We start from the raw sequence: 24,721 nt of genomic DNA on the forward strand, positions 1-24,721 counted from the left end.
CGGAGACTGTGTTTCTTCCTTCCTGGGCTTCTTGAGATCCTTCTCTCCTTGAAGGCCCAGCATAGGCTTCACCTCCTTGATCTGTACCCTTATTCGCAGTTCTGCCCCCTCACAATTTCCCCTAGGTACTCCGTCCGGCCTTCTCATTTAAGCCCAGCTACCCTCGTGGCCCACTTCTCTCTGTACACACTTTAAACCTTGTTCCTTGATGCCAAGTACAGAACCAGTTTTTCATATTTATATACCTAGCATCTTGTACACAGTAGGTGCTTCTTAGCGGTCTGTTGTTGAATTAATGAAAAGCTAATGTTTTCCAACAAATGCTGAGCTCTAAGACCTAATTATAAAGTGGATAAAATCAGCAGATTAGAGTGACATTGTGAAGTGAGGGCCCACCATCAAACTTCACGATTTTGGACTAATTGAAATTTGGCTATCTGAATCAGCAAACGTTCTGAATGACCGATTAATTTTCTAAAAAAAAGTCCAGTCTGATTATTTTGTGGTCCATGGAGAGACTCGAACTACAGCTGAGAAAGTGGCCAAAGGGGTTACTTCTAGACCTGCCTTAATAAAAGCATTCTAAGTATCGTTTGTAATTAGCACATTAATTGTCTGCAAATAGCCCTTGAGAAAAGAAATGCTTCCCAAATGGGTAAAAAGATCCCTGGGAGCTTGTTTGCCCTGTTCATTTGCTCAACGGAGTCTTTTTTCAGCTTGTGAAGGGGAAACTTCAGTCTGGCCTCTGTCCAAATTATTCCAAATGGATGCTGTCTTACTGCCTATGCCACAGTTCCAGTAAATGCTCGTTAAAATGACCGATGAGTGCAAGAACTGCTCCCAGCAATTAATCCTGGCACCCATGCATGATTTGATTGAATCTTTTTTTTTCTTTCTTTTTTTTGGCTTTTATTAACTCATTTTTTGGGGCTTCATTTAAATAAAAAAAATAAACTTTCACACCTCATTTTTGTTTTGAATGCTATACATTCAGATCCCCGAACCACCTCTGGTAAGCATGCACATGTCATTCATTGCTACATTTGGAATGATTCAGGCTGCTTTTCCTTCTTGTGGGGCCAACAGTCAATGGGGCTCTTGGAGCACACATGGTAGGTTGGAGTTAGAAAATAAGAAGCCCCCTCTTGTTTTATTGCTGTCATCATTGAGGAATAGAGGCCCCCAGTGGCTTTTTGGTTTTCCAGAGAATGAGTCTATCTGAATCTTTAAAGACCAAAGTCATCCAAACGACTTGTTTCCTTGAACATTACTGTCAGAGTGGGGTTCTTTCCTGCCTCTGTCATCTCAGTGATCTAATGCTTGGGCCTCATGCAGTCTGGGAGAGATTCAACAGCAGCACATAGATAGATACGGGGTCTTCCTTGGGAACCACCAAAGGTCATACTCACATCATGAAATGTGACTCTGCCTCTTTAGACAAAGTGAGTGGCTCTGAGTGATTTCAGTTGGTCGATGAAATACAATATGGTACATGTAACTCTCTGATTGTTTTTTCAGGTTTTTGGGAACTGGACTTTTGGAACTACTGTTTATACAGTCTTAGTCGTCACTGTAACACTGAAGGTTAGAGCTTTAAAATTATTATCATTATTATTTTTCATTTATGTGGGAAGAACATTTCGTCTTTTTGATTTGTTCCCTAAATCGATTTTGTGATCTTCCTTTCAAAGTTGCTTGTTATTCGTTAAAACCCTTTTTTTCCTGACCTCTCCCTCACATTTAGGTTTTGTCAGTGGTCCTGGTTCTTCTGTCTCAGGATGTTTCCCCTTCGGTGTGTGTGCGTGTGTTTCCTTTTTAGCACATCTTTGTACCTTGGCATGTTTGCAGATGTCACAACCTGGAGTGAGAAGCAGTGTGAAGTAATAGCTCTCTAGGTAGTCTTGGAGTTCAGTGGCGTCTAATATTGTTACTGACACGTTGGCCGTGTTGTTCTAGAGAAGTCCCTTAATCTCTCGGTGATCTGGCAGCTCTTCACAGCCATCGGGTGTTGATCTACAATTGTGGCAGGAGTTTCCACACTGGGAGTTCTCTTTGCCGATGAAATTGCAGGCATAGAAGAGCAAAAAAATTGTTTATTTCTTTTTAAATCGGTGCTATATCCCACACTGGGAAGCTCACTTTGGCTAAAGCCTTTCATGTAAATAAGTGTCCAAGTGAGCCAGATGTGTCTATGCCAAAATAGGTGGTCTTGTCTCTAAGCTTCATAATCTCTTCACTACTTCATGCTGCATCCCCTTATATAATCCCCATACATTGAATAATGTTCTTTTTCTTTTGGAATTACTACTGCTGTCACTACTCCCTCTTCTTCCCATTCCATTGAGCCTTTCTGTGTAAGCTAACCAAAAGCAGTTGAGCAGAAGCAGCCAACATGATGACCACGTGCAATATTCCATACCTGTAGTCTCCAACTTCACCAGCGAAACTCCCTTCCCTTAGAAATACCTTCTTTCTTATCTTCTCAGCGTCCCTAGGAGGTACAGGTATTTGGCCATGTTGGTAGTATTCTTCTAACATGGTTGTATAAATGGAGAAACTAAGACACAGATGATCAGGACTCTTATGCAAATAGCAAGATGGAAAGGAAAACCTAAGTTTTTCAATTTTTCCAATCTCAAGAGATCTTAACCCATCTATGCGAGAGAATGTCTGTTGTATGGCTTTATGCTGAAGTTCATATGTCCAAAAGTACGGTCTACACTATCATGGAACTTTGGTTACATTGGGAGCAGATTTTATCTAAGCAAGATGACTTTATATTTTTCCTTCACTGAATCTCTCCCCTCCCTTTTTTCAGCTTGCCCTGGATACTCGCTTCTGGACTTGGATCAACCACTTTGTGATTTGGGGTTCCTTAGTCTTCTATATCTTTTTCTCGTTCTTTTGGGGAGGCATTATCTGGTAAGTATGTCTATATTCCTAAATAATCTTGCAGATGTGCTTTTTTAATCCACACCTCTATATATGTATATATATGACCTCATTTTGCAGGTGAGGAACCTGAGGCTCAGATTGGTGAAGTGATTTAGCCAGAGTCGTGCATAGGACCATAGATCTAAAGCTGGAAGGGACTTCAAAGGCCATCTAGTCCAGTCCTCTCCTTTTCCAGAAACGTAGGAGGGTAGGTAGTTGGCCAGGGTCATGAAGATAGTTAGCATCAGAGTTGGGAACTGAACTCAGATCTTCCTGACTTCACATTCGATACTCTTTGAACCTATCAAGGAATAGTGTTGTAAGGTTCATCATTAATAGCTTATATTTACATAGCAATTTATGCCTAAAAAGCATTTCCCCTAGTTTGCCACATTTGATCCTCAGAGAAAGCATGTGAAGTGAGCAAAGTGAATATCATTCTTTCCATTTTATAGATGAGAGGACTGAGGCTTAGATATATTAAGTAACTTGCGTATAGTTGTGTCAGTAGCAGAAGGTAAATTCAGCCCTCTGATTCTAAGCCCATTATTCTTTCCACTCTATCCTGAGTCCTCTTTCAATTCAACAAGTATTAACTACCTACTGTGTGCCAAAGTGGAGATTTAAAGACAAAAAAATAAAATGGTACCTGACCTCAAGTAGCTTACATTCTATACTGGAGGATATCATGTATATATGTGTGCGGATATACACATAGATAAATTAGTATAAACTCTATTCAAAAGGTCTGTCCTTCAGAACCCATTTCTTGAATGGGCTTCTGTGCCTTCTTTCATTTTTTCCTATCATGAGTTCCGGTTTTACTATGTCAAGGTCATAAAGAACCCAGAATAAAGAGCTCATTTGCTGAGAATATAATCAGCAATCACAGACCTCAATTTATTTCACTATAGGCAACCATAATATCTTTAAGGAATTTTTTAGAGATTTTATTTTTGCCAATTACATGCAAAAAAAATTTCACCATAATTTCTTTGCAATTTTGAGTTCCACTTCTCTCCCGCCCTCCTGTCCCTCCCCCCTCACTGAGAAGTCAAGCAGTTTGATGAAGGTTATTCATGTGCAGTCATGCAAAACATATATAGTCACGTTGGGAAAGAAAACACAGACAAAAAGAAGATGAGAAAAATAAAGAAAGCAAAAAAAAAATATGCTTTGAGTTGCATTCAGACTCCATCAGTTTTTTCTCTGAAGGTGGAGAGCATTTCATAAGTCTTTTGGAACAGTCTTGGATCTTTATAGTGCTGGGAATCGCTGTGTCATTCCCAGTTGATCATCGTACGATATCGTTATATCTGTGAACAGAAGCATAATGTTCTTAAAAAGAAATAAATTCGTGCCTTTCAACTTTGAAAACTGATCCAGGTAACATGCCAGTGTAAAGTAGACTAGGTGAGCAGAAAATATTTCTGGGTGCATTTGGTCCGAGATGAGGATCATAACAAAGGCAGAGTGACTGGGGCTTTGGCCTAGGATGCCACCCTAGGAGTGTGCTGATGACATTTGTTAACCTTCAGAAGGTCAAAATGCTGTTACTCAGAATCCAGTTAGCAAGAAGAATTAATTAAACAATAAACAATAAAGAAAAGGTGGGAGACGATGTGGTGCATTCGGACTGGACTTGTAGCCTCTAACCCCAACTATTACCAATTTAAGTGTCTTTGAATAAATCATTTATTTAATTTCCCAGTGTCTTGGGTTTTTGGGTATATGATTGAGAAGAGAAGAGGACAGGATGTATCCAGCTGTCTTCTGAAGTCCCTCTTATCTCTAGAGCTGTAATCCTATGGTCTTAAGCCATCTGAACTTGCCCAGCCTAAATTTACTTTTCTGAAAAATGAGAGCGATAGACTCCATAAACTCTGGCATCCCTTTCAGCTCTAGATGTATGATACTGATGATGAGGATAATGTTGAGTAGGAGGATGATGATGGTGGCGGCAGCGGCGATGGTGGCAGTAGGGTGCTCTCTCTGATTTAGCTCATAATTTACAACCTTTGCCTCGGGCAAATTCTCTCCTACCTTTCCTCAGGAAATATTGTGGCACACTATGGCTCTTTGAGTCTTGAGCTTGGCAGGGAGAAGCCCGGTGTGCATTTCACCTGTTGTACGGAGGTTAAATGTTAGTGTTTTTGTTGCTAAGCCTAGTTAGCTCTTGATTTGTTCTTGCTGGCAATATTTACATAGCTCAGTGCTTTGACTAATAGAGTAAATTGCAATCATCTCCGTGTTGATGATGTTAAGTCAAATCCACTGAGGTTTCCAAACCCACATGTTGGCCAGGTGCCCATTTCTGGCCGTACATCCTAAACATACCTAGCACCGTACCTGGTGGAGAGCTAGGGCTTAATAAATGGTTGTTGATTGATTGATTCTTCCTCATATTGCTTAATTGCTTATTGAGAGAGAGCATGGTGTAGTGAGGGCTAGATTTGGAATCCGGAAAGCCTGGATTCACTCCAACCTCTGAGGCTTACTAGTTGTGTGACCTATGCAAATGACTTTACCTCTTTACCTCTCAGTTTTTTCATCTGCAAATCGGGAGCGATGATACCTATACCACCCACCTTCCAGCGTTGTTTTAAAGCTCAGATTTGACAATGGAAGTGGAACAATTTTGCAGACCTCAAAGTGCTAATTTCTCGGCCGCTATGAATTCGAGTTGTGTTTTCGGCACCTAGCACAGTATGGGGAGCATCAGTGTCTGTGACTTGGCTGATTGATTTTGTTCTTTTGTTTGTCCTCCCGCTTTCCTTCCCTCATCCTCATCTTGTTGAGGCAAATAGTCAGGAGAATACATTAAATCTGGAATGAAGGAACTTAGAGAACATCTCATCCAGCTCCCTCTTTTTACAGAGTATGAAGCCGAGGTTCCTACAGTTGGGAAGGGACTGGCCTAAGGTTCTATGCTAAATTAGTCACAAACCCAGAACTAGATGGTAGCTCACCTGACTCCCAGACTGATTCCCTTGTCACAGAGCTAAGCCAAGAGGGAACAGCATACCTTGCCCATTGCCATAGGCATAGAGGACGTGCAATCTATATTCGTTGATGGGGAAGAACCCAGAATAATCTCCTAGCTGGACGTGTTTATAATAATTGTAAATGGTAATCTAAGAGATCAAGGGGAGGGGCTACATCTCCTAGTGTCTTACTCAAGGGCCAGCCCAGCTAAGGTCCAAGGGGCTCGTGACCAAAGGTGGACCCCAACGAAGTAAAGGCGTTTGACCCTAATGACCCCTTACATCATCTACTAAGGTAATGAAGGGGGTATGATATGCATCAGTGCAGGGACATACAAAAGATCTCATCGGTGAGAAGCAACACCGCCATGGGAAGAGTTCTAAATTTGGCACCAGAAAAACTGAGTTCGGATCCCTGTCACTTCCTTGTTTATGGGACCTTGGATATGCTCCTTGACCTCTTTGGGCCTCAATTCCTTACTCTGTAAAACAAGGTAGTTGGATAGATAACCTTTGAGGTACCTACCAACTCTACTTCTTTGACCGATGATGAAGGGTAGAAATCTGAGAACTATGTTTGAAATATGTCCTTGTCACTTGAGACATAATTAGAAGAAGTTTTCACTGCTCTGAAAAGGGCATTGATTTTTATTTCTAAAAGAAAGCCCAATAAGCACAGCCCTGGGAAATGAAGGTAGTAAGAAAATTAACTCTACAGAAGGTCCAGGCCTAGAGTTGACAGACTCTGAAATGTATAATTATGGCATGCCCATAGCACCCGGGAAGAGAATGAGTGTGAGCACTAGGGCCAAAGAGAACATTGCTTTGCTTTTTCTTTGGGTTATTGTTTAGAGGTGCTTCAATATTAGGGTGGGCTGGGAGGTGGTCAGGGGAATGGTTACACAGCAGTGCCGTGGAAGATTTAAGACCCGGGATTTTATTTTTTGTGGTACTCCCTGTATGGAGGCTCCTTCTGCCGAATGTGACAAATGAAAAATTCAAGGGACATAGTATCTGGGTAATTAATCATTTTGTAAATTAAATGTAGTATTATAAATTTTTAAAAATTGTTAATTACTCAGAAACTATGTCTTTAGAACTTTTCATTCAGCACACAATGAAAAGCAGCCATTTATCCGTAACATATCCTGAGATGTTGGCTGGTGGCACTACGTAGTGAGGATGATTGGTTTAGGGTCACAGGCGAGTATTTGTCCGAAGCAGGACTTGAATCCTGGTCCTCTTACATCCAAGACCGATCCTCCAGTCATTTTGCCGTACTTTGATACGGTGTTAGATCTGTGACCTCCTTCCTTGTACCAGTGCAGATCATAACTCCTTCATGTTTTACTAACCTGGACATGCCTTGTCCATGCCTTCGTAGATCTCATCTCTATAAAAGAGGTCATTCCATAGACTGGAGGCCTTCCCTCTCTTCTTTGAGGTCCCAAATACAATCCCAGTTAGGATGTTCATCTCTGATTTCTCATGCCAAACATATGGCCCACCCCCCACTATTCTTCATCATATATGATGAAGTGAACATATGATTGAAGTCAAGTGGTCATGCATGTCCTCAGTGTATAAACTGTTTTCAGTAATATCGATATATTCAAGTGGGCTCCCCAAAGCTCGTGTCATCTGGCCAGACCCAAAACAGAGGACATCTTGGTGAGAGCTCTGGGCAGAGAACAGCTGCATTCATTTCCCTCAATTCTGAAATGTTTCTGGAAAATTCAGATAAGTTCCTCCCTCTTTCTAGAGCTTGAGTTTACTTTTACTTAAATTTTTTAAAGATGATTTTTTCACCATAAGACAGTAACATACCAGGGCAACTCATGAGGCAGCTACAGCACTCGACTGGGAATTAGGAAGACCCAAGTTCAAATACCACCTAACAACTTCTAGCTTCTAGATCTAAGTAAATCACTTCATCTCTGTTTGCCTCAGTTTTCTTATTCGAAAAATGGGGCTAATAATGACCCCTTCTCAAGGCTGTTGTGAGAATCAGATGATATATGTGTGTGTGTGTGTGTGTGTGTGTGTGTGTGTGTGTGTGTGTGTGTATATATATATATATATATATATATATAAAAAGTTCTAAGCACAGTGCCTGTCACATAATAGATACTGTAGAAATACTTTTTTCTTTCCCTTCCTATTTCTTCTGTGAAGTTCAGTTTCCTTCTCTTTAAAATGGACATAAGGGGGGAGTGGCTGTATTTCAGGGGGTTGTGGTAAGCCTCAAATGAGAATGTGTCTCAAGCACCTTGCCAAAGTTCAGAGTTCGATTTAAACAGGATTCGTTTTTATTATTTTCCTCTTTTAGTCTCATTGTCCTCATTTGCAATTCTCTTCACAATTCTAAGATCCTTTTGATTGCCAAATCCTGTGATATGGATGTCAAATGGTAATCAAACAAGTGGTAGGCTGGGTAGTCTATTAAGTGTCAGAAACCAAATGAGTCTTCCTATCTACTGCACTACCAAGCTGTCCAGCTCCACATGACCGCAGTGCAATGTCCACAGGGTTTTCTTGGCAAAGATACCGGAGTGGTTTGCCATTTCCTTCTTCAGCTCATCTGGGAAGGGAAGATACCATGATGGAGAAAGTACAAAGAAGTGCAATCAGGTGGGAAATGGAAGAGCTGGCTGGCCAGAATACCCTCCTTAAAGGAAGATTCTCTCCCACCTCCTCCCTCTCACAAGAGATGAGCACCATTAAGGAGCAAAGTGACTTGTCTTGGTTTAAACAGAATACTGGTGTCTCCTTCAAGGAGAAGATGGGGGGTCATTAAAAGAACTCTGCAGTTTCCTGAAGGCAGTTTCACCCATTTTCTTTCTCCTCCTCCTATTTAATTCTGAGCCCATCTTCATGTCCATTTGCAGTGTCTGTCCAAGATACATCCATTGATGGATGAGCTCTATGCATTGCGCGTCCAACTGTATGTCATAGTCTGGACAATATACATTCTTCATCTACTCTATTTGCATCAAGGCCTGGAACACTGCAGAATCTCCTGGATGGAATCCCTAAGTGCTCAAGGGCCTAATCAGACACATAGGAAAAATTAAAACCCGAAGATAGGATAATTTAAACTTTTTTGACCCATCCACCCCCTCCATTTTTTTTAAATAACAAAAGTCTAGACAATCTCTGAAGCTGGCTATGACTTCATGATTCTCTGGTCTATACCAAGGAGGAAACATGTAAAATTTTTCCATGTATTTTTGACAATAAAACTCATACTACTACTAATGTTAAAAATTGCTAATATTCCCATAGCTCTTTAAGATCTGAAAAATACTTTTTTTATCATCTCAGCTGATCTTCACCCCAACCTGTGAAGGTAATATGTTATTGTCCCCATTTTACAGATGAAGAAACTGAGAAAGACTCAGGTTAAGTGATTTGTCCAGGGTCACACAGCTAGTAAGTGTCAGAAAGGATGTGAATTTGAATCTTCCTGATTCTAACATTCTTACCCAATGAACACTGAAATGTTGTCCAAGTATACCTAAATGCTTTATGAATATAAATAAGCTGGCAGAGTGTGACTAGAGACTCTGAGAAATCCATTGTTTAAATGTTGTCAGAGCTAATCTCTTGGGGCTCGTGGGATCTTGCGCATAATATCGATTTCTGAGGCAGAGAGAGGCTTGATGAGGCTTGGGACATAAAGATTAATCCCTACGTTTTCTGTTATTTTTACCTATCTTAGAAGCTTAGCTTTCTGAGTTAGACTGAACCTCAGAGGACTTCTAGTCTAACGTCAACTACAGCTTTCTATCAAATGATCATTTTGCTATCACCTGGAGACTTCCAGTGAAGGAAATTTTTTGTTGTTGTTATTGAGTCGTTTATGTCATGTCTGTCTCTCTATGACCCCATTTGGGTTTTCTGGGCAGAGATACTGGAGTGGTTTGCCATTTCTTTCTCCAGCTCATTTTACAGATGAAGCAATTGAGGCAGGTAGGGTAATGTGACTTGCCCAGGGTCACATAACTAGCAAGTATCTGAAGCTAGATTTAAACTTGTCTTCCTCACTCCAAGCCTGCTGCTCTATCCACTCTGCCACCTAACTTCCCCTTACAGTGATGGGGAACCAAACAGCCCATTCCACTTTGAGAATCATCACACTGATAAAATGTTTTCCCTTAAAACAAAAGTTCAAATCTTGCTCTTGTAGATGGAAAACTAGAAGGGACTTCTCCATCATCAAATGAGGAAACAGGCCAGAAGAGGTTAAGTGACACAGCAGAATTTGAATTCAGGCATTTCTGACTCCAGATCCAGTGACCCATCTACTTACTACACCACACTTCCTCTTTTATCATTATTACTGTTTCTTGTTCTGCCCTCTGGGGCCAAGCAGAACAAATATAATACATCTTTCATGTGACAGTCCTTGAAAGACTCCAAGAGATCTGCTATGTTTTTCATTCCCAGTTACCTCAACCACTCCTTGTACAATATGATCTTCAATCCTTCTCCTCCCTCCCTCCCCAGTTGCCCTCCTGGATGTGCTTCATATTAGCGCTGTCTTTCCTGAAATGAGGAAACCTTATACTGCAGATGTGTTCTACAAAGGCCTGACACAGTGTCATTATCATGTGACTTCATCTGGACTGGACATGGGGCTTGTGTGATGACTAATGTTAAGCTTCCAGTTCACTAAATTCCCAAGGTCTTTCCTCTCATAAATAGCCGAGTCTCCCCCCATTTTCTACATGTGCGGTTGGCTTTTTGAATTCTAGGATATAGAACTTCACATTGTTTCCTCCAAAATTTTGTCTTCTTTAATTCGGTCCATTACAAAATGAATTGAGGCCTTTTGGAATCCTGATTCTATCATCCATTCTTTGTAGCTTCAAGTTACCCCCTCATTTCATAAGCATGCCAGTCCCCTGTACCTTCATCCAAATCACTAATTACCCCCAAAAAACCCACAACGAAATGGTGAATGGAACAGGAATGGAGCCCTGTGGCCTTCTGTTCTAGTCTACCCGTCAGGATAGTTCCTTACTTCCCTCTCTTGGCACTTTTAAGATAAAAACAAGCTGAGAAAAATGATAGAAATATAGAGAATATAGTTCTCAGAGAAAGGGTGCCCCCTTACCACCTGATGGCTCTCAGCTGTGGAGATGTGTAACAGAGGTCCACATAATTCGTTCATTCACGACCCTACAATCTGCCTAGACCTTCAGCATGATTTTAGATCAAGTCCAGTTAAGGATTTTATAATACTTTTTCAATTGAGTAGCTTCTCTTTGGACCATCAGAAATGGATATATTGTATCAAACATATCCACTGGACACAGTGCCCAAGGTCAGGGCTTGTCAGCATGCTTGGTAGAGGCTTTTAGTTTGCAAGAGATTATCAGCTGGCTTCTGGTTTCTAGTTTCTAGAAGTTCTTACATTCTTTGGAATCATTCCTCATGCTCTCGATAAAAAATGAGTTTTACATTTTTGAAGATGAAGCTCCAAGCCATACTTAGAGTAATAAAAGCAGTCAAATACGATCCCTGTCCTCCTAAAAACTCATCTGAATTTCTCAAGAATAAATACCTTGAAGCCTTGGTGTTCTCTAGCACTCAAAATTTTGTCACCGAGTGGCAGCTGCAGAGCCGAGGGCCTGGTTGTTTTCAGCTCGTAAATGTATTACCGTCATCTCCTTTCTCACAAAATATTTGACAAGTTTTTGTTTGTCTTGTTTAGTTTTATTTTTTATTGTTTTGGTTTTGGTTTTGATTTTTCCCCCCAAGATGGTGAAGAGGCAGTGAGTTCTTTGGACAAGTGTTTACATTAATGGAGATAGTTGAGACTTTTATTAAGTTTATTGTCTTGACATTTTTATTCCTAATGATGACATCTACTTCATTCTCTTTTTTCTTCTTTACTCCAGGCCTTTCCTCAAGCAACAAAGGATGTACTTTATATTTGCCCACATGGTGACTTCTGTATCGACATGGCTGACAATGATTCTTCTAGTCTTTGTCAGCCTTTTCCCTGAGATTCTTATGATAGCGGTTAAAAATGTCAGGAGAAGGACTCCCAAGGTAAGACCTGATCCTAATTTATACACTTATTTCTGAGCAAGGCTTCCTCTCTGCCAGGAGTGAAAGACAGTTGCTGTAGAATTATATTCATCGCTGCATGTTAAAACTTACCCTCCCTGCAGACCCATCGCTCCATTGCTACCTCTGCATTAACAAGTACAGTTAAAACTGGGTTCCCCGACCAGATGGTAAGTAGCTATGTTAACAGTTTTCTGTTCTAGACTTAAACAGCTCCTGGAGCCTAGGACTTCTTCTGTGTTGGATGGGGAAGCCCGAGTACCTAGCTTTGTCCTTTTGGCTGTCACCTGATAGTCGGTTTCCCCTCAGATTCTTTGGAAGGCTTAACTCTCTGTTGGTCAGTTGGGTGATGTGGTCCTTTTTAGCATCAAGCCCAAAATGTTTTGTTTTCTCTTTGAGTAACTTTGATTGTTGGAGGCTCATAAAATGTCATTGCCCTCTGTCAGTCTAATCACTTGGTCCTGTGTTGTCTGTCATCTTTTCTGAATATCTCAAGAAAATGTTGAGAGAGGAAAAGGTAGACATGGCTAGCTCTTGTCCATTTTGATGAAGAGCTTCATTAAACAAGGCAGAGCCATGCCTATGGGAGTTCATGTTATTAGTTGGACCCCCTCACACCAAGTTTCTGGTGAAATGACAGCAGCCAAAGCAAAGGAAATGTATTGAGAAAGCAATCTTCAGCTGTGGGTACATGGGCTCAAAAGAGACCCAACTGACTGAGCAGTCATCAAACTGATTAGGCTGAATTTTTTTCTCCCAATTGAATTTCTATAATTGATCGGTTGTTTTTGGCATCACGGAGACATGGGCAGAGAAATCTCTACTAGGGAAAGTAGGGCCTTAACACAATGCGCTGTCCAAGGTCTGAAAAGGCAAAACAAGAATGCTGACAAAGTCTGAAGTAGACATGCTCTGACTTTAATCAGCGCCTTGTGTGTACACAGGTGGTGGCAGTATTGGTTGAGGGGCAGTATGTTAATTTTCCAAGGGCACCGATGGCCCATGCTCTCCTGCTCCTTTTCTTAATCCTCTAAGGCTTTTCCCTCCTTCATTCCGGTTCTTGGTCTCTAGGATGAAGCAGTGATGTTTTAACGACTGATTCTGCTTTCTGATCAGTTGCCCACTGTTAAAAAAGAAAATGACAACAACAACAACAACAACAAAAAACAGTTCTTGAGTAAAGTTATTGGAGGGTTTTGTTGTTGTTATTGTTGGACTTAGAATTTTAAATGAGGTGACTCCCAGTGACTCTTTTCTTAATATGTTACTCTGTACTCAGTATGAGTACTCTGTGGCAGGAGTGTCAAACTCAAATAGAAATGGATCCCTGCAAAGTGTATCTTGACTTAAAAAAAAAACCACAAATTGGCATTATCTTTGTTGCATTTTGATTTTGTGAAACATTGCCCAATTCCTGCTGAATTTGGTTCTGACTGCCCACTTTTGGCTAGTGAGTTTGACACCCGTGCTGGGGTACTCCAAAATTTTCCTTCTGCCCCCAGATTAGGTAAGATAGAGGCTCCTGCCGACATATCTCCCATCCAGGAATATAATCTAAACCTCTCAAAATTACAATAAGAAAGTAGTAGCCTTTGAAAAGAAACCCTTGTGACTTTTTCTCTAAGCCTGAGCACACACCTTTCCAAGCTATAGATGGCTCAGGAACCCTTTTCCATGATATACTTGGGCAAACAGGATGGCAGGGAGCTTTAGCAGAAGGTAATATGCTGTGATTTTTCCATGGGGCATTTACTAGACCAGATTTACTACATCATCTCCCACTCCCCAGTGTTGAGAGAGGTCTGAAAGCCAAAATGGACTTTGAGATGCTGAGTTCCTTGAAGCTTCAGAAAAGAGGGCCTCATAGTGACCCAGCAATACTCCTCCTCTCTTTTCCCGAGAGAAAATGTAAAAGCAATTTAGATTCTTAGTAATGGCTAAAGGATGGCAAATAGGTGGGGGCTCATGATTCTCCCCCCCTCACCCTGTAATTTTTGCCATAAAGGTGACCCTGAGTTCTTGAAGTCTGAGTCACCAACATCTAAGATCTGGAAGATCCTAGAAACCTAGAAAGGCTTTAAGGAAAGGGTCGGAGACTAACTCTGTGCGGGTCACCATAAGGAGGACCAGTCTTGCTCAAGTATGTAGGGATCAAAGATTGGTCACCGAGAGATGAATTTACAAGGTGGAGGGAAAGGGTCGCAGAAACTCAGGAACTTTTTTCCAAAGCAAGTGTTGTGGTGATATTGAATTGAAGGTCCTTTACTGAGATGGAGAGAGGGAGTGCAGTGCGCACACTGGAGGGAGTAGCCCATACCAGGGACATTATAGAGTTTGGAGTTACTGCTATTTTCATCAAGTAACATTTGACCATTCTTGAGGCCCTAAATGAGGTAGTGGCCTAAAGTGAATGTCGGGGAAAGAGAGTTGTAAATATACTCCTAAATGTCACAAAGGATCCTTTATCAAGTCATGGGTTAACAAACTGACCTGAGGGCCAATGCAATAAAACGTTAAAACTACAAAAGCCATTCTCAGCTTGCAGGTGGTGGGCTGACTTGGGCTCACAGGCCCTGATTTGCCAACTCCTGCACCAAGTATCAATATCCCGGGAAAATTCTTCCACCATTTCAGCCAAAGAATATAGCAAGGAGTTGGTTTGGAGCACTTTCCAATGGTCCTGGACATACATGCTCAACTTTGGCTCTATGAGGAAGGCCTCATGCTCTTAGCCCTTGCCAAATCCACAGTCAGAGATTCTTGGTTGGTTCCTTGATCCCTCTGGTGGGGAGGGTGACAATCACATTCACCGATGGACTCCTCAGGAACTTTTGTAGACCAGAGCATTTGGGTCCCTCCATGTGGTGCCAAAATACATGTACCCAGCTGGATTCCAACCCCAATTATACGCATCTTTGTCATAGCAAGTCCCTGAGCAGGGTGGCAGGGTTGTCACCGGGGCCCAACCTGAGGCAGATAATCATTAGGGTACCATAGAAAAGCCCACCTTCCCCACATAAGACACTTTAACTTGGTGAGTTCCATCCAAATCACTGGGTGACCCGGGCTAAGAAGTGACCCTGGGGCTAGATGGGCCTTAGATTCCCATCCAAATTATAGTGTTGTGAAGCTCCACTCTCACCCACCAGCAGAGGGAGCATCACGAAGGAGAGAGCCGTCATCATATTTTGTCCGAGATCCTTTGCTAAGACACGGGTTTGACTTTAAGAGGTAAGGGAAAAGTCCAACTCCTCTATTCTCCTCTTCCTCATTCTCTTCTCCGTCCCCTCACCTGGCTCACGGTGTACCCTGTTTTCTGTTTGGTATTTGGACTCTCTCATCCCTGATGATTTTTCAGCACAAGATGCCTTCCAGTCATGGCAGGGACTGCCCCATACAGGTTGCATACATGGTGTTGGGAAGGCCAGTCAGAAGTACCAAGAGATCCAAGCAGTTGGGGTTCGGGGTTTGGGTGGGGAGAGGGGGGTCGGTGGGGCAAGGAAGGGGATCTTGCAGATATATCAATATTTTGAGCCCTGGTTTGTATACCCTGCTCCAATAAGCTGTCTTCTCCATTTTCCCCCTCCAGGGAGGCCTGAAAGTGAGTGAATTCCCAGGTACTCTGGATAATATTGCTTTCAACCCTATTCCCGTGTATCTAGATGATGCTATAGTGCAGGAAGCTCTGAATCCCGGGATCTATGCCCGACTGCTTCTCCAATTTCTCGTCCAACCGTCGGACCTTTGTAGCTGGCAGGGCTATGTCTCCTACAGGGGGTCCCCCACCCACTATGCTCTCCCTACCAATCTTACAGCCTACCTTGAGTGCCGACTTTACCACCAGTTTGGCCCCCTCGACTCCAAGCAGTGGCTCGAGGTTTACAAGAATGTGAATAGAGTTTTGGGCATATGCTGATTTACATTTGCCTGGGATTCTTGGAGTGTTCGGCCATCCAGTCACAGCTGCTAATTGCCTTCGAGAATGCCAGTACCGGTGATCACCTAGTGCCTCTGCCGCTGTGTTCTCACAGCAATAAAACTTCCACTTAACAGCTTCTTTGTTTGGTGTCCTCTTTGAGGGGTAGCTCTAGGTGGGGTGGGAGTTGGTGGGGGCTCAGAGAGTCACCGTCTGCATTATTATATCCACCTGCTTCCCCGGGGCCCTCAGATTCCCCAACCCCACCCCAACTTAGCATCGACGATCTTTAGGATGATAGGAAACAAGTAACATCCTTGAAAGGAAATGGAGAGGCAGGCCAGATGAGCTGTGAACTTTGTCACGGATCATTCTCCCCCTAGCTAACCTTTAACCACATCAACTATATCTCCCCGGTTGTGTGTGCGCTTGGGGGTGTGAGGGCGGATTTGGGGACGAGTGATAAGAGTCCTTCCCAGTGCTGGCCAGAATTCTAGCCAGGAATCTGACCTTCTGCTCTCTAGCATCCACTACTCCTCTCCTGCCTTCTCGCTCCCCCCCACTCCCCTGCCGAGAACGGTGGGTTACTCACTGCCTCACCTTTCCTATCTGTTGGCCCAAAGCTCCCCACTCTCCTCCCTTCCTACCCTTTGGGAAAAGGATGGGAGTTGAGATATCTTAGGCTTTCCTTAAGTGAGTGGCAGATGGCAAATCCTCAGGGGCCAAGTGAAGCCTAGAAGCCCGAGGAATCTTGGTAAATCCCCATCTTTCACCTAGCGGAGATAGACTGGAAGGTAGGGGCTGCACCAAAGACCACAAGCTTCTGGAAAAGGCATCACACATGAAAGGCAAGGGGGAGGTAAGTACTGCTTACTCCAAGGAGGCAGGTAATGATTTCTCTTAGTGGCCTGTCCTTAGGAGAGGCACCACAGATGGTATCCCGATATGACCTGTACTTTTGAGCCCGGAGGACCATTGAGGGACATAGTTTGGCCCAAGGTAGCAAGATGACCCCTGCTCCTAACTCTCCTGGCTCCCCAGTGCAGTAGAAGTTCATCTAGCCTCTTTATACCCATAGCTTTGCAGGAGAGCATGCCCCTCTGGATTTGGGCAACTACTTTTGAGATGCTCACTTGGAAGTTGTGTGATCTTTAGGAAGTGCCTTGCAAAAATTTATCAAACGAGACAATTATTTGGCCACTTTTGCCACTAAACATCTGTGATACTTAGGATGGGCAAAGCCACACCCACTTTTTGGTTCACACTGCAGCTGGCCTTAGTTTCAAGGATGTTTAGTGTGGATCACTTTGCCAAAAATGATTTTGGGAACAGTTCAGGAGAGTCCAGGTGACATGTGGCTCCTCATGGTAGACCCTCAATTATATCAAAGGGAAAAAATACAGTACCATGAATCGTTACATCTCAATGCAGGAAGAGGCTGTTCTAATTAATGAGTGATCTCAAAGGTTTTCTCCTTGTTTGCTCACTGGGAGATGGGGATAAGGGTGGGGAGGCTGGCATAAAGGTGTTTCAGTGAATTTGAAAACTCATTTGCCCTCATGCATTCAACGTAGATCACCTCATAGGTGATCTATGCAACTTCCTTTGTAAAGTGTCTATTGGCATTTGAGCTCCGGGAGGGAGCCATGGGGCAATGGAAAGAACGTTGTCATGAATAATCAGGAAACCAAAATAGGATCCTGCTTTTTCTCAGAAGTAGAAGTTGGGCTATTCTCTCTACCTCCCCAGACTGTGGTTCCTTCATATGTAAAATGAATGGATGGGACTTAAAGGAGAAGATCTCTTCCAATGCTAATACCCTACAAGTCTTAAGGAACATGCGAGTTTGTCTATCTGCCCCTCCTTTCTCTTTCTCTTCCTCCTCCTTCCTCTCCCTTCCTTTCCTTCTCTCCTACTCCCCTTCAAAATAATGGTTTCATTAGGGTGGGGGAACTCCCACTGTAGAAACTCCCTCTATAGGTACTGATTTGTAATTGTAGGGAACATTTTGACAAATCTCTAGGACTTCAAGTCATCTGGAACAATGAATGGTTAAGTGATTTGCCACACAGCTAATAGGTGTCAGAGGGAGAACCCAAACTCAGGTCTCACTGACAGTGAGCAAAATTTCAGTAGTATAGCCTTAAAAACAGGTGGCTAGACTTCAGCAAAAGCTTTGCTCACAATAGTCCACATGGTTTATCCTCAGTTAGGACTTAGAATCGTCAATAAAATATTGTGGAATTTTGATAGGCCTTTATTTCTATAACACAAGAAGTAGAAGAGCAAGACTAAGAAGAAGGTTTCATATAGACTCTTTTTTTTTTTTAACAGACACATCAATATAGTACAATTTGGCCCAGTTTGGAATGGAAAGGCCTGAGTTTAACCCTTACTAGCTTTGTAATCCTTAAGCAAATCAGTTCTCTTCTCTGGGTCCCAGCTTCCTCTTCTATAAAGTTGGACTTCCATCTCACAAACTGTCGCAAGGCACATGGGAAAGAAGTTTTCATAAATCCAGAGGCAATGACTTGGCAGGGGGACATACACCCCATCAGGAAAGTCTCTTGTTTTCTTTGCGCTATTCTGGCAATCTCAAAGGGCAGAGGCAGTGGGTCAGGTAATTGCCTCCAGCAGGAGGAAAAGGGCCAAGAAAGGACAGCCCCCTTCCTAGGAAAATTGCTTTGAGAAGGATTAAGGTGTTCAAAGAGATTTATTCATCTGATTCAGCTGCTGCTTTAGTCTCAGCAGCAGGAGTGGGCTCTGAGGCATTAGGGTTGCATCTGTCAGCACTCACTTAACCCAGTGAGATCTTCAGTGAATTCTAATCCCGATGTCATACAGTGTGGTCATATGACCTTTCAACTGTGCCAATAGCCAAGGTGGAAATGTGCTGGGTGATTTCAGAGGGTCATGGAAATTGAACGCTGCTTTAAGAGCCGATCCCACCCCACATATACATGCACACACACCTACACACCCACATAGAAACATACGTACACCCCTTCCCTCTCTATTCCCCCCCCCAGCAATGTCAGTCTTAGATTCTTCACAACACCTTTTTTCACTGTATTTATTGCTTTTTTACCTTTTTTTTTTTTTTTTTTTTACTTTTTTCCATGCTGAAGTAATTCTAATACCATCACAACTTGGTTTATTTTCGCATCCATTGTCTCTTATTTCTTAGGGGTTATTTTTGTTAGAAATGGGTGATTTTTTTTTTCAGGGGCCAAGCAGGGAAACGTGACCAGAATTGGGCTTGTGACTGGGATTTTTGGTACGGTCTTGCTGCAGACATGGGGATATTTAGTGTTGGATGAGGTTTGTGTGTGGCACAGGAAAGGAAAATCAGAGTCAGGTTTTTGGAAGTATATTTAGGAAGTAGGCGCTGCTTTTGAGAAGGTGAAGGTCTGTCTGTTATCCAGACTGCCAAGCTTACTCAGTGTGAAATTGACTTGGTACCACCATTACTGATGAGGCAGAATCTGTTTTCTCAAGGAGGAATATGAAGAGGGAACGAAATAGAGCCTCGTTAATGTGTAAACCAACAAAGCTTTAAAATGTGTCATTATTAGGCTATATTGGTTGCAGGCAGTACTTTTTCTACTTGGTTTTTATTTCCTTTAGTCTTTTGTTAGCCATGGAGTGAATAAAATGGGCTGGATCATCTTGACATTAAAGAAAATATGGCTAAAAAGCAGCTCGGTGTGTTGGAGCAACCATGGGGATAAAAACTAGGTAATAGCTCAGCTTCAGAGGGGAAGAGAATATTAAAATAATCTAGTCCAACCCCCTTATTTATTATAGATGAGGCCCACAGAAGTTGAGCACTTTGATCCTAGTCACACAAGAAGCAAGTGGCAGAGTTGGGATTTGAACTCAAGTCCCTGGACTCTTAAATCCAGGTGCCTTTCCACTCTACTTCGCTATTTTTCTGGGCCTGTCATAGCGTCTTGCTGGCTTGGTGACCTGAGATGAGTTACCTCCCTTAATAAGGGCCCTCATTTCCTCCTCTGTAAAATGACGGCCTAAGTCGTCTCTGTTAGTGCCACTGTGCTGCTATTTAAAATCCATTTCCAGAATTGAATACTGACTTGGTTTTCTGTGCTTTACTGGGTAATGTTTGGAGAAGCTAGTTTTTCTAGGAAATCTAATGAAAGGATTCTCCCTTCCCTTAAGACTCAGCACAGTGAGGAGGCAAAACACTTGCTTAGAAAAGTGGGCAACTCTTTAACTAGGACTTTTTCCTGGGCTCTTCAAATACTATAACTGACATTATTAGCTCAAGATGGTTACTTGAACAGAAGTTGTTAGGTTTATCCAGCATAGACTCAATCTGGTGTGTGTTTGGGTAAGACTGGACCAGTTGTTTTCCTCTGAACCAGTGGTTACCGAGTGGCAGGTTTGTAATGTTGGGGTCACCCAATTGAAGAGAGGAGGCATTCTAGTGTAGATTCATTGGTGAGAGGCTGTAGATGTGTGACCTGACCAGATCATTTGGAATGAAATACGTCTAGATGGGTAGATTTTGGACAAGAGTCTACTCAGAAGCCAAGATACCTTCATTCATAAATAGGGGCATTTTCCCTTCCAATGCAACTTGTTCCCATGGTGCTGTGATCTCAGTTGGGAAGTTCCTTCCAGTAACAGAAATCACAACCCTTCCATACCTGTCCGACTTGGGTGACTCTTGTCCATCTCTTCCTATGGGAGGTTTGCCCAGTGTCCAGGGGGGCCTTCCTCTGTGAATGATGAATTTTAGTTCAAGATACGGAGAAAAGAATGTCACCCTTCTTTCTTCCCAACCCCCAAAGGCCAGTGACCTGTTTTCCATTTTCCCACACTGTTTGCTACAGAAAATAACTTTATTTTCCAAGCTGTTGTGTCATGTTGGGCTTAAAATTCTCACAGTTGCTTTTGAAAAAATGTTACATATTTACATTTCTTTGGTTTCTGCATTTCTCTTTTTCTTCCCACCCTTTGTGCATTTGTGACCAAGGTAACGCAACGCCTCCCCTCCTCAGGAGCATCTACTATCTTCATGCTTTCTCAAACTTCCAGCAATCACAGTTTCTCTTGGAGTGAATAAGGTGATTTATTTTCTTACTGTCTACAAACTGCCTCGCCTTCTGCTTTGCTTTGCATCTTTATTTTGTCCTCTTTATGGAAAAAAAAATGACTCCTTAGGGCTCATTTCCACCTCCTCTATTGATGCATAGTATATTTTGTCATCTTTGAAAAGATCATGTGTTTCACCTTCTAAAATTGACAGCCTGGAGAGGAAGCAATTTACAAGAACTTGGGCCGTAAGTCAATGAATGGCTGCTAGGTACACGGCAGGGCTTGGAATTTTTTTCTCCCCCTTTTTTCTCACCTCTATTTGGTGTAGTGCAAAGAGCGCTTTGGACTTAAAAGAGTCAGAAGACTTGAATTTGGGTCCCACCTCTGCCATTCACTCACTGTGGATGGCTTTGGGCAAGTGACTTGCTTTCGATCAGCCTCAGTTACTTCCTCGGTAAGATGAGGATGACTGTACTTCCCCTGTGTAGTTCACAGGATAATTATGAGTAGAGCAGAAACTGGAAAAGGGCTCACTTATCATCCTTTGCCTAGGTTTTTACCTGGAAACATCCCATGTGGCCCTAGCACAATGCACTAAATGGCAATGAAAAGGATGGTAAGCTTTATTGGCACAACTTTATGCTTACCGTGGCCTTTGCCGGTGCCATTTGCAGACGCCTAAGTTCAACATCCAGCATTAAAACTAGGTGAAAAGTTGAATTTCCAAAAATCGAAGGAGACTAGTTGCTGAGCTATGAAAATGATCGTTGAGCTTAGTCCTTTGTGTATCTGGTTGGAAATGTAGTGCATGTTGGAAGTCTTTCACTGTGTGCCACCAGGTAGGTAAGCAAGAACTTCAAATGCTCTAAGTGTTTTTGCCTCACCATTACAGAAAAATCTGAACTGTAGAAAAGCATCTGATTCATTATCAGCCAGACCTTCGGTCAGACCTCTCCTTTTACGAACATTCTCAGACGAGTCTAATGTATTGTAACAGGTACCACCTCATACTAAAAAGTAGGATGGCTTTTCGTGAAAAACATTAACCCCATTAAGAGGAAAAAAATATGAAAATGTTACTCCTTTGGTTTCCGCTGTCAGTGTGATGCACTTTGTAGTCCTTGAGAAGCATAAAGATGCAGGTCTTGGAATACAGTGAGCGGTTTTGGAAAATGTGGTTGAACCTTGGAAAGCATAGGGGAGGAATGTCCAGAGCAGTTCGCACTCATTGGACATTCAGTAATCACTTCCCATATCCTCGGTGCTGTCCTAGGTGCTGGAGAAACAGAGGGGAGGAAAAAGTGGTTTTTCATTGAAAAACAGCCCTTCCCCTCACAGAGCTTATATTTCACTGAGCCAGTTGAACCAGTAAGACACATTCGTCATGGTCTTTTCACCATTAAACTGTGCTCATTCCTAATTTGTGTTGGTCCAGCATCTAATTTGCATTTATGTGAAGACTGGGAAAGTGGAAAAAGGTGTATTCCAAGATCACATCTATAGAATAACAAATTAGTTTTAGCATTGCATGCATATTAGAATTAGGGGATTACCGGTCAGTGTATCTGTGCCTCCTTGTACTGTCGGTCCTGTCTCCAAAGGTATGTAAAACGTCTTTGTAAATTACTCATTCTCAAAATGTAGCCAGATTAACCACTTTATTATTATAGAAATTATAGATTTCTGTGTTTGGGGGCTTGGGTTTTTTTTTTAATGTCAAGTTTTATTCAAGCTTCAAGTCTCTGTGGTAAAAACTTCCCAGCTATTTGGAGTGATACTGGGCTAAATGTTCTAGTGGAACCTTTTCTCCAAAATATTATTGATTGGGCAACATCTGGCTGAATGGCTTACCCCGTGATATTGGGGCAGAATGAGTAAGTGCATGCTTTGCTGCAAGCTCATCTTTTAAGTTTGTTCCCTTTACATTAGGGTACGTGAACTCCCTGGAGAAATACTTGTCAGGGGGGATTCTTATAGTGCATCCTAGATCTGCCTGTTCATTCATGTTCATCTTATATATCATCTCATTCCTGAGCCCCCCTTTCCTGCTTGTCAATGGGAAAGTGACTACTGACAGGTTAGGAAGTAGCCATCTATACATAACACTGAAACAAAATTGGATTGTTACTTTTTTCTCCTGAATAAAACTACAGAGCCAAATTGAGGATGGTATTTGGGGGGGGGATAATTTATAATCTAGGATATACTAAGGAGAAAAATGGTCCAGCGGTCAGAATCCCAGCTTCTCTACTTAGCTGTGTGAGCTTAAACATAATTTCTTCCTTGGGCCCTTAAAGGGATCATGTGATATCATGATCGAATATTTAAAATTCGTTTGAATTGTTCGAGTGAATATTTAAAAAATGAAGTAGCCCCGTTTTCAATGGGGTTGCATTCTATTGATCTTAATTACGAAGATGCTTTCTAAAGTGCAAGATACCACAGACAGATTTCCTTTTGCCCTCACAAGTCACGCTATCACTGAAAGCTACTACTAGCTGAATAACCTTGTGCAAATATCTTCCCCTCCCTAAGTTGCAATTTCTTCCTCTGTGAAAAGAGGGGGTTGGATTAAGGGCCCTTCTAGCTCTAAATCCTATGAACTGAAGGGTTCAACCCCCTCGTTTTACCGAGGAGTCCCAGGGTTGGGAACAGGCTCATCTCAAGTCACGTAGCCAATAAGTGATAAGAGCTCGTACCAAAACCTGGGTCTCCCAACTGCAGCCCAACCTTCTTCCCATTGCCCCAACCTCGTCCTTCGAGTCAGATGGTACTCTACCCTCTGTTGTCCATTAATCTCTGTCATCGGCTGCTTTATTGGGGGGAGCAGACAGTTTCATTTGGCCCAAGTGCTGCTCTGGGCCTCCTTTATCTTTTTGGAATGACTTAGCCACTGATTAGTTTTCCCTAGTAAATGAATTGGCTTCCCAATCCTCCTGACAGGTACATGTTGGCAGCTGGTAGTGTTTTCCCCACTCTGGTATAGACTTGTCCTGCATTATTTTTATTTAAGGCTATATCCCCTTCTGTAGCTTCTTGGACCTTAATTTCCAGGTTGGGTGTTGAGGCTGCATAAATATCCCAGACTTAGGCTGCTCTGGGATTTACTCCTCCATTTGTATCCTGCTAGAATGTGAATGGATGAGTTGTAGTTTTTTATTTCTTTGTTTTGGTTTGTTTTCATTTTTGCAAAAGTTAATGTGGTTGCTCTCTCCAGAAAGAGTGGCGACATGGTGAAAGAGCACTGGATTTAACGTCAGAAGACTTGAGTTCAAATCCTATCTCTGCTGTTTATTCTCTGTGTGATCTTGGGCGAGTCACTTCACTGGCCCTCAATTTCCTTTTCTGTAAAATGACCCATTTGAACTAGATGACCTCTCGGGTCCCAGCATGCTCAAAATCTATGATCTATGATGTCCTAGATTTAAGGGCTGTTTTAGTCCCTTCCCAGCTGTTTGACCTCCGACCGGGCCAGCTCCTTCCCTTCTTTGACTATATCTTCATCTTCCCTGTTCTAAAATGATAGAGAATCGCAACATTTGAAGTTTGCTGGATCATAAGTTTAGGTTGAGAAGGTCTCCCAGAGATCATCTAGCCATTAGGATCTTAGATCTTGAGCTGAAAGGAACCTCGAGGGTCATCTAGTCTAAGCTTCTCGTTTTACATGGGGAATAACTGGGGCCTGTGTGGGGAGTGGACTTGCCCAAGGTCACACCTAGGATCATAAATCTAGAGCTGGAAGGAACCT

General features: G+C 42.4%; 1 protein-coding gene across 6 annotated transcripts in view; it reads left to right on the plus strand.

Moving 5' to 3' along the window:
- Window positions 1–24,721, plus strand: part of ATP11C (ATPase phospholipid transporting 11C) — a 202,272-nt gene that overhangs the window by 174,168 nt on the left and 3,383 nt on the right. For 2 of the 6 annotated variants that reach the window (XM_051969093.1, XM_051969087.1), the window contains exons 26-29: window positions 1,519–1,584; window positions 2,819–2,922; window positions 11,825–11,978; window positions 15,586–16,048. In XM_051969093.1, coding sequence (XP_051825053.1) covers window positions 1,519–1,584; window positions 2,819–2,922; window positions 11,825–11,978; window positions 15,586–15,912 — 651 coding nt within the window. In that variant the 3' untranslated portion in view covers window positions 15,913–16,048. Of the gene's footprint in view, window positions 1–1,518; window positions 1,585–2,818; window positions 2,923–11,824; window positions 11,979–15,145; window positions 15,228–15,585; window positions 16,049–24,721 lie in introns of those variants that run through there. The other 4 variants (XM_051969090.1, XM_051969092.1, XM_051969091.1 and 1 more) reach the window with 4 other exon arrangements.

The sequence above is a fragment of the Antechinus flavipes genome, chromosome X, assembly GCF_016432865.1.
Source record: "Antechinus flavipes isolate AdamAnt ecotype Samford, QLD, Australia chromosome X, AdamAnt_v2, whole genome shotgun sequence".
In the NCBI taxonomy this organism is placed as follows: Eukaryota; Metazoa; Chordata; class Mammalia; order Dasyuromorphia; family Dasyuridae; genus Antechinus; species Antechinus flavipes.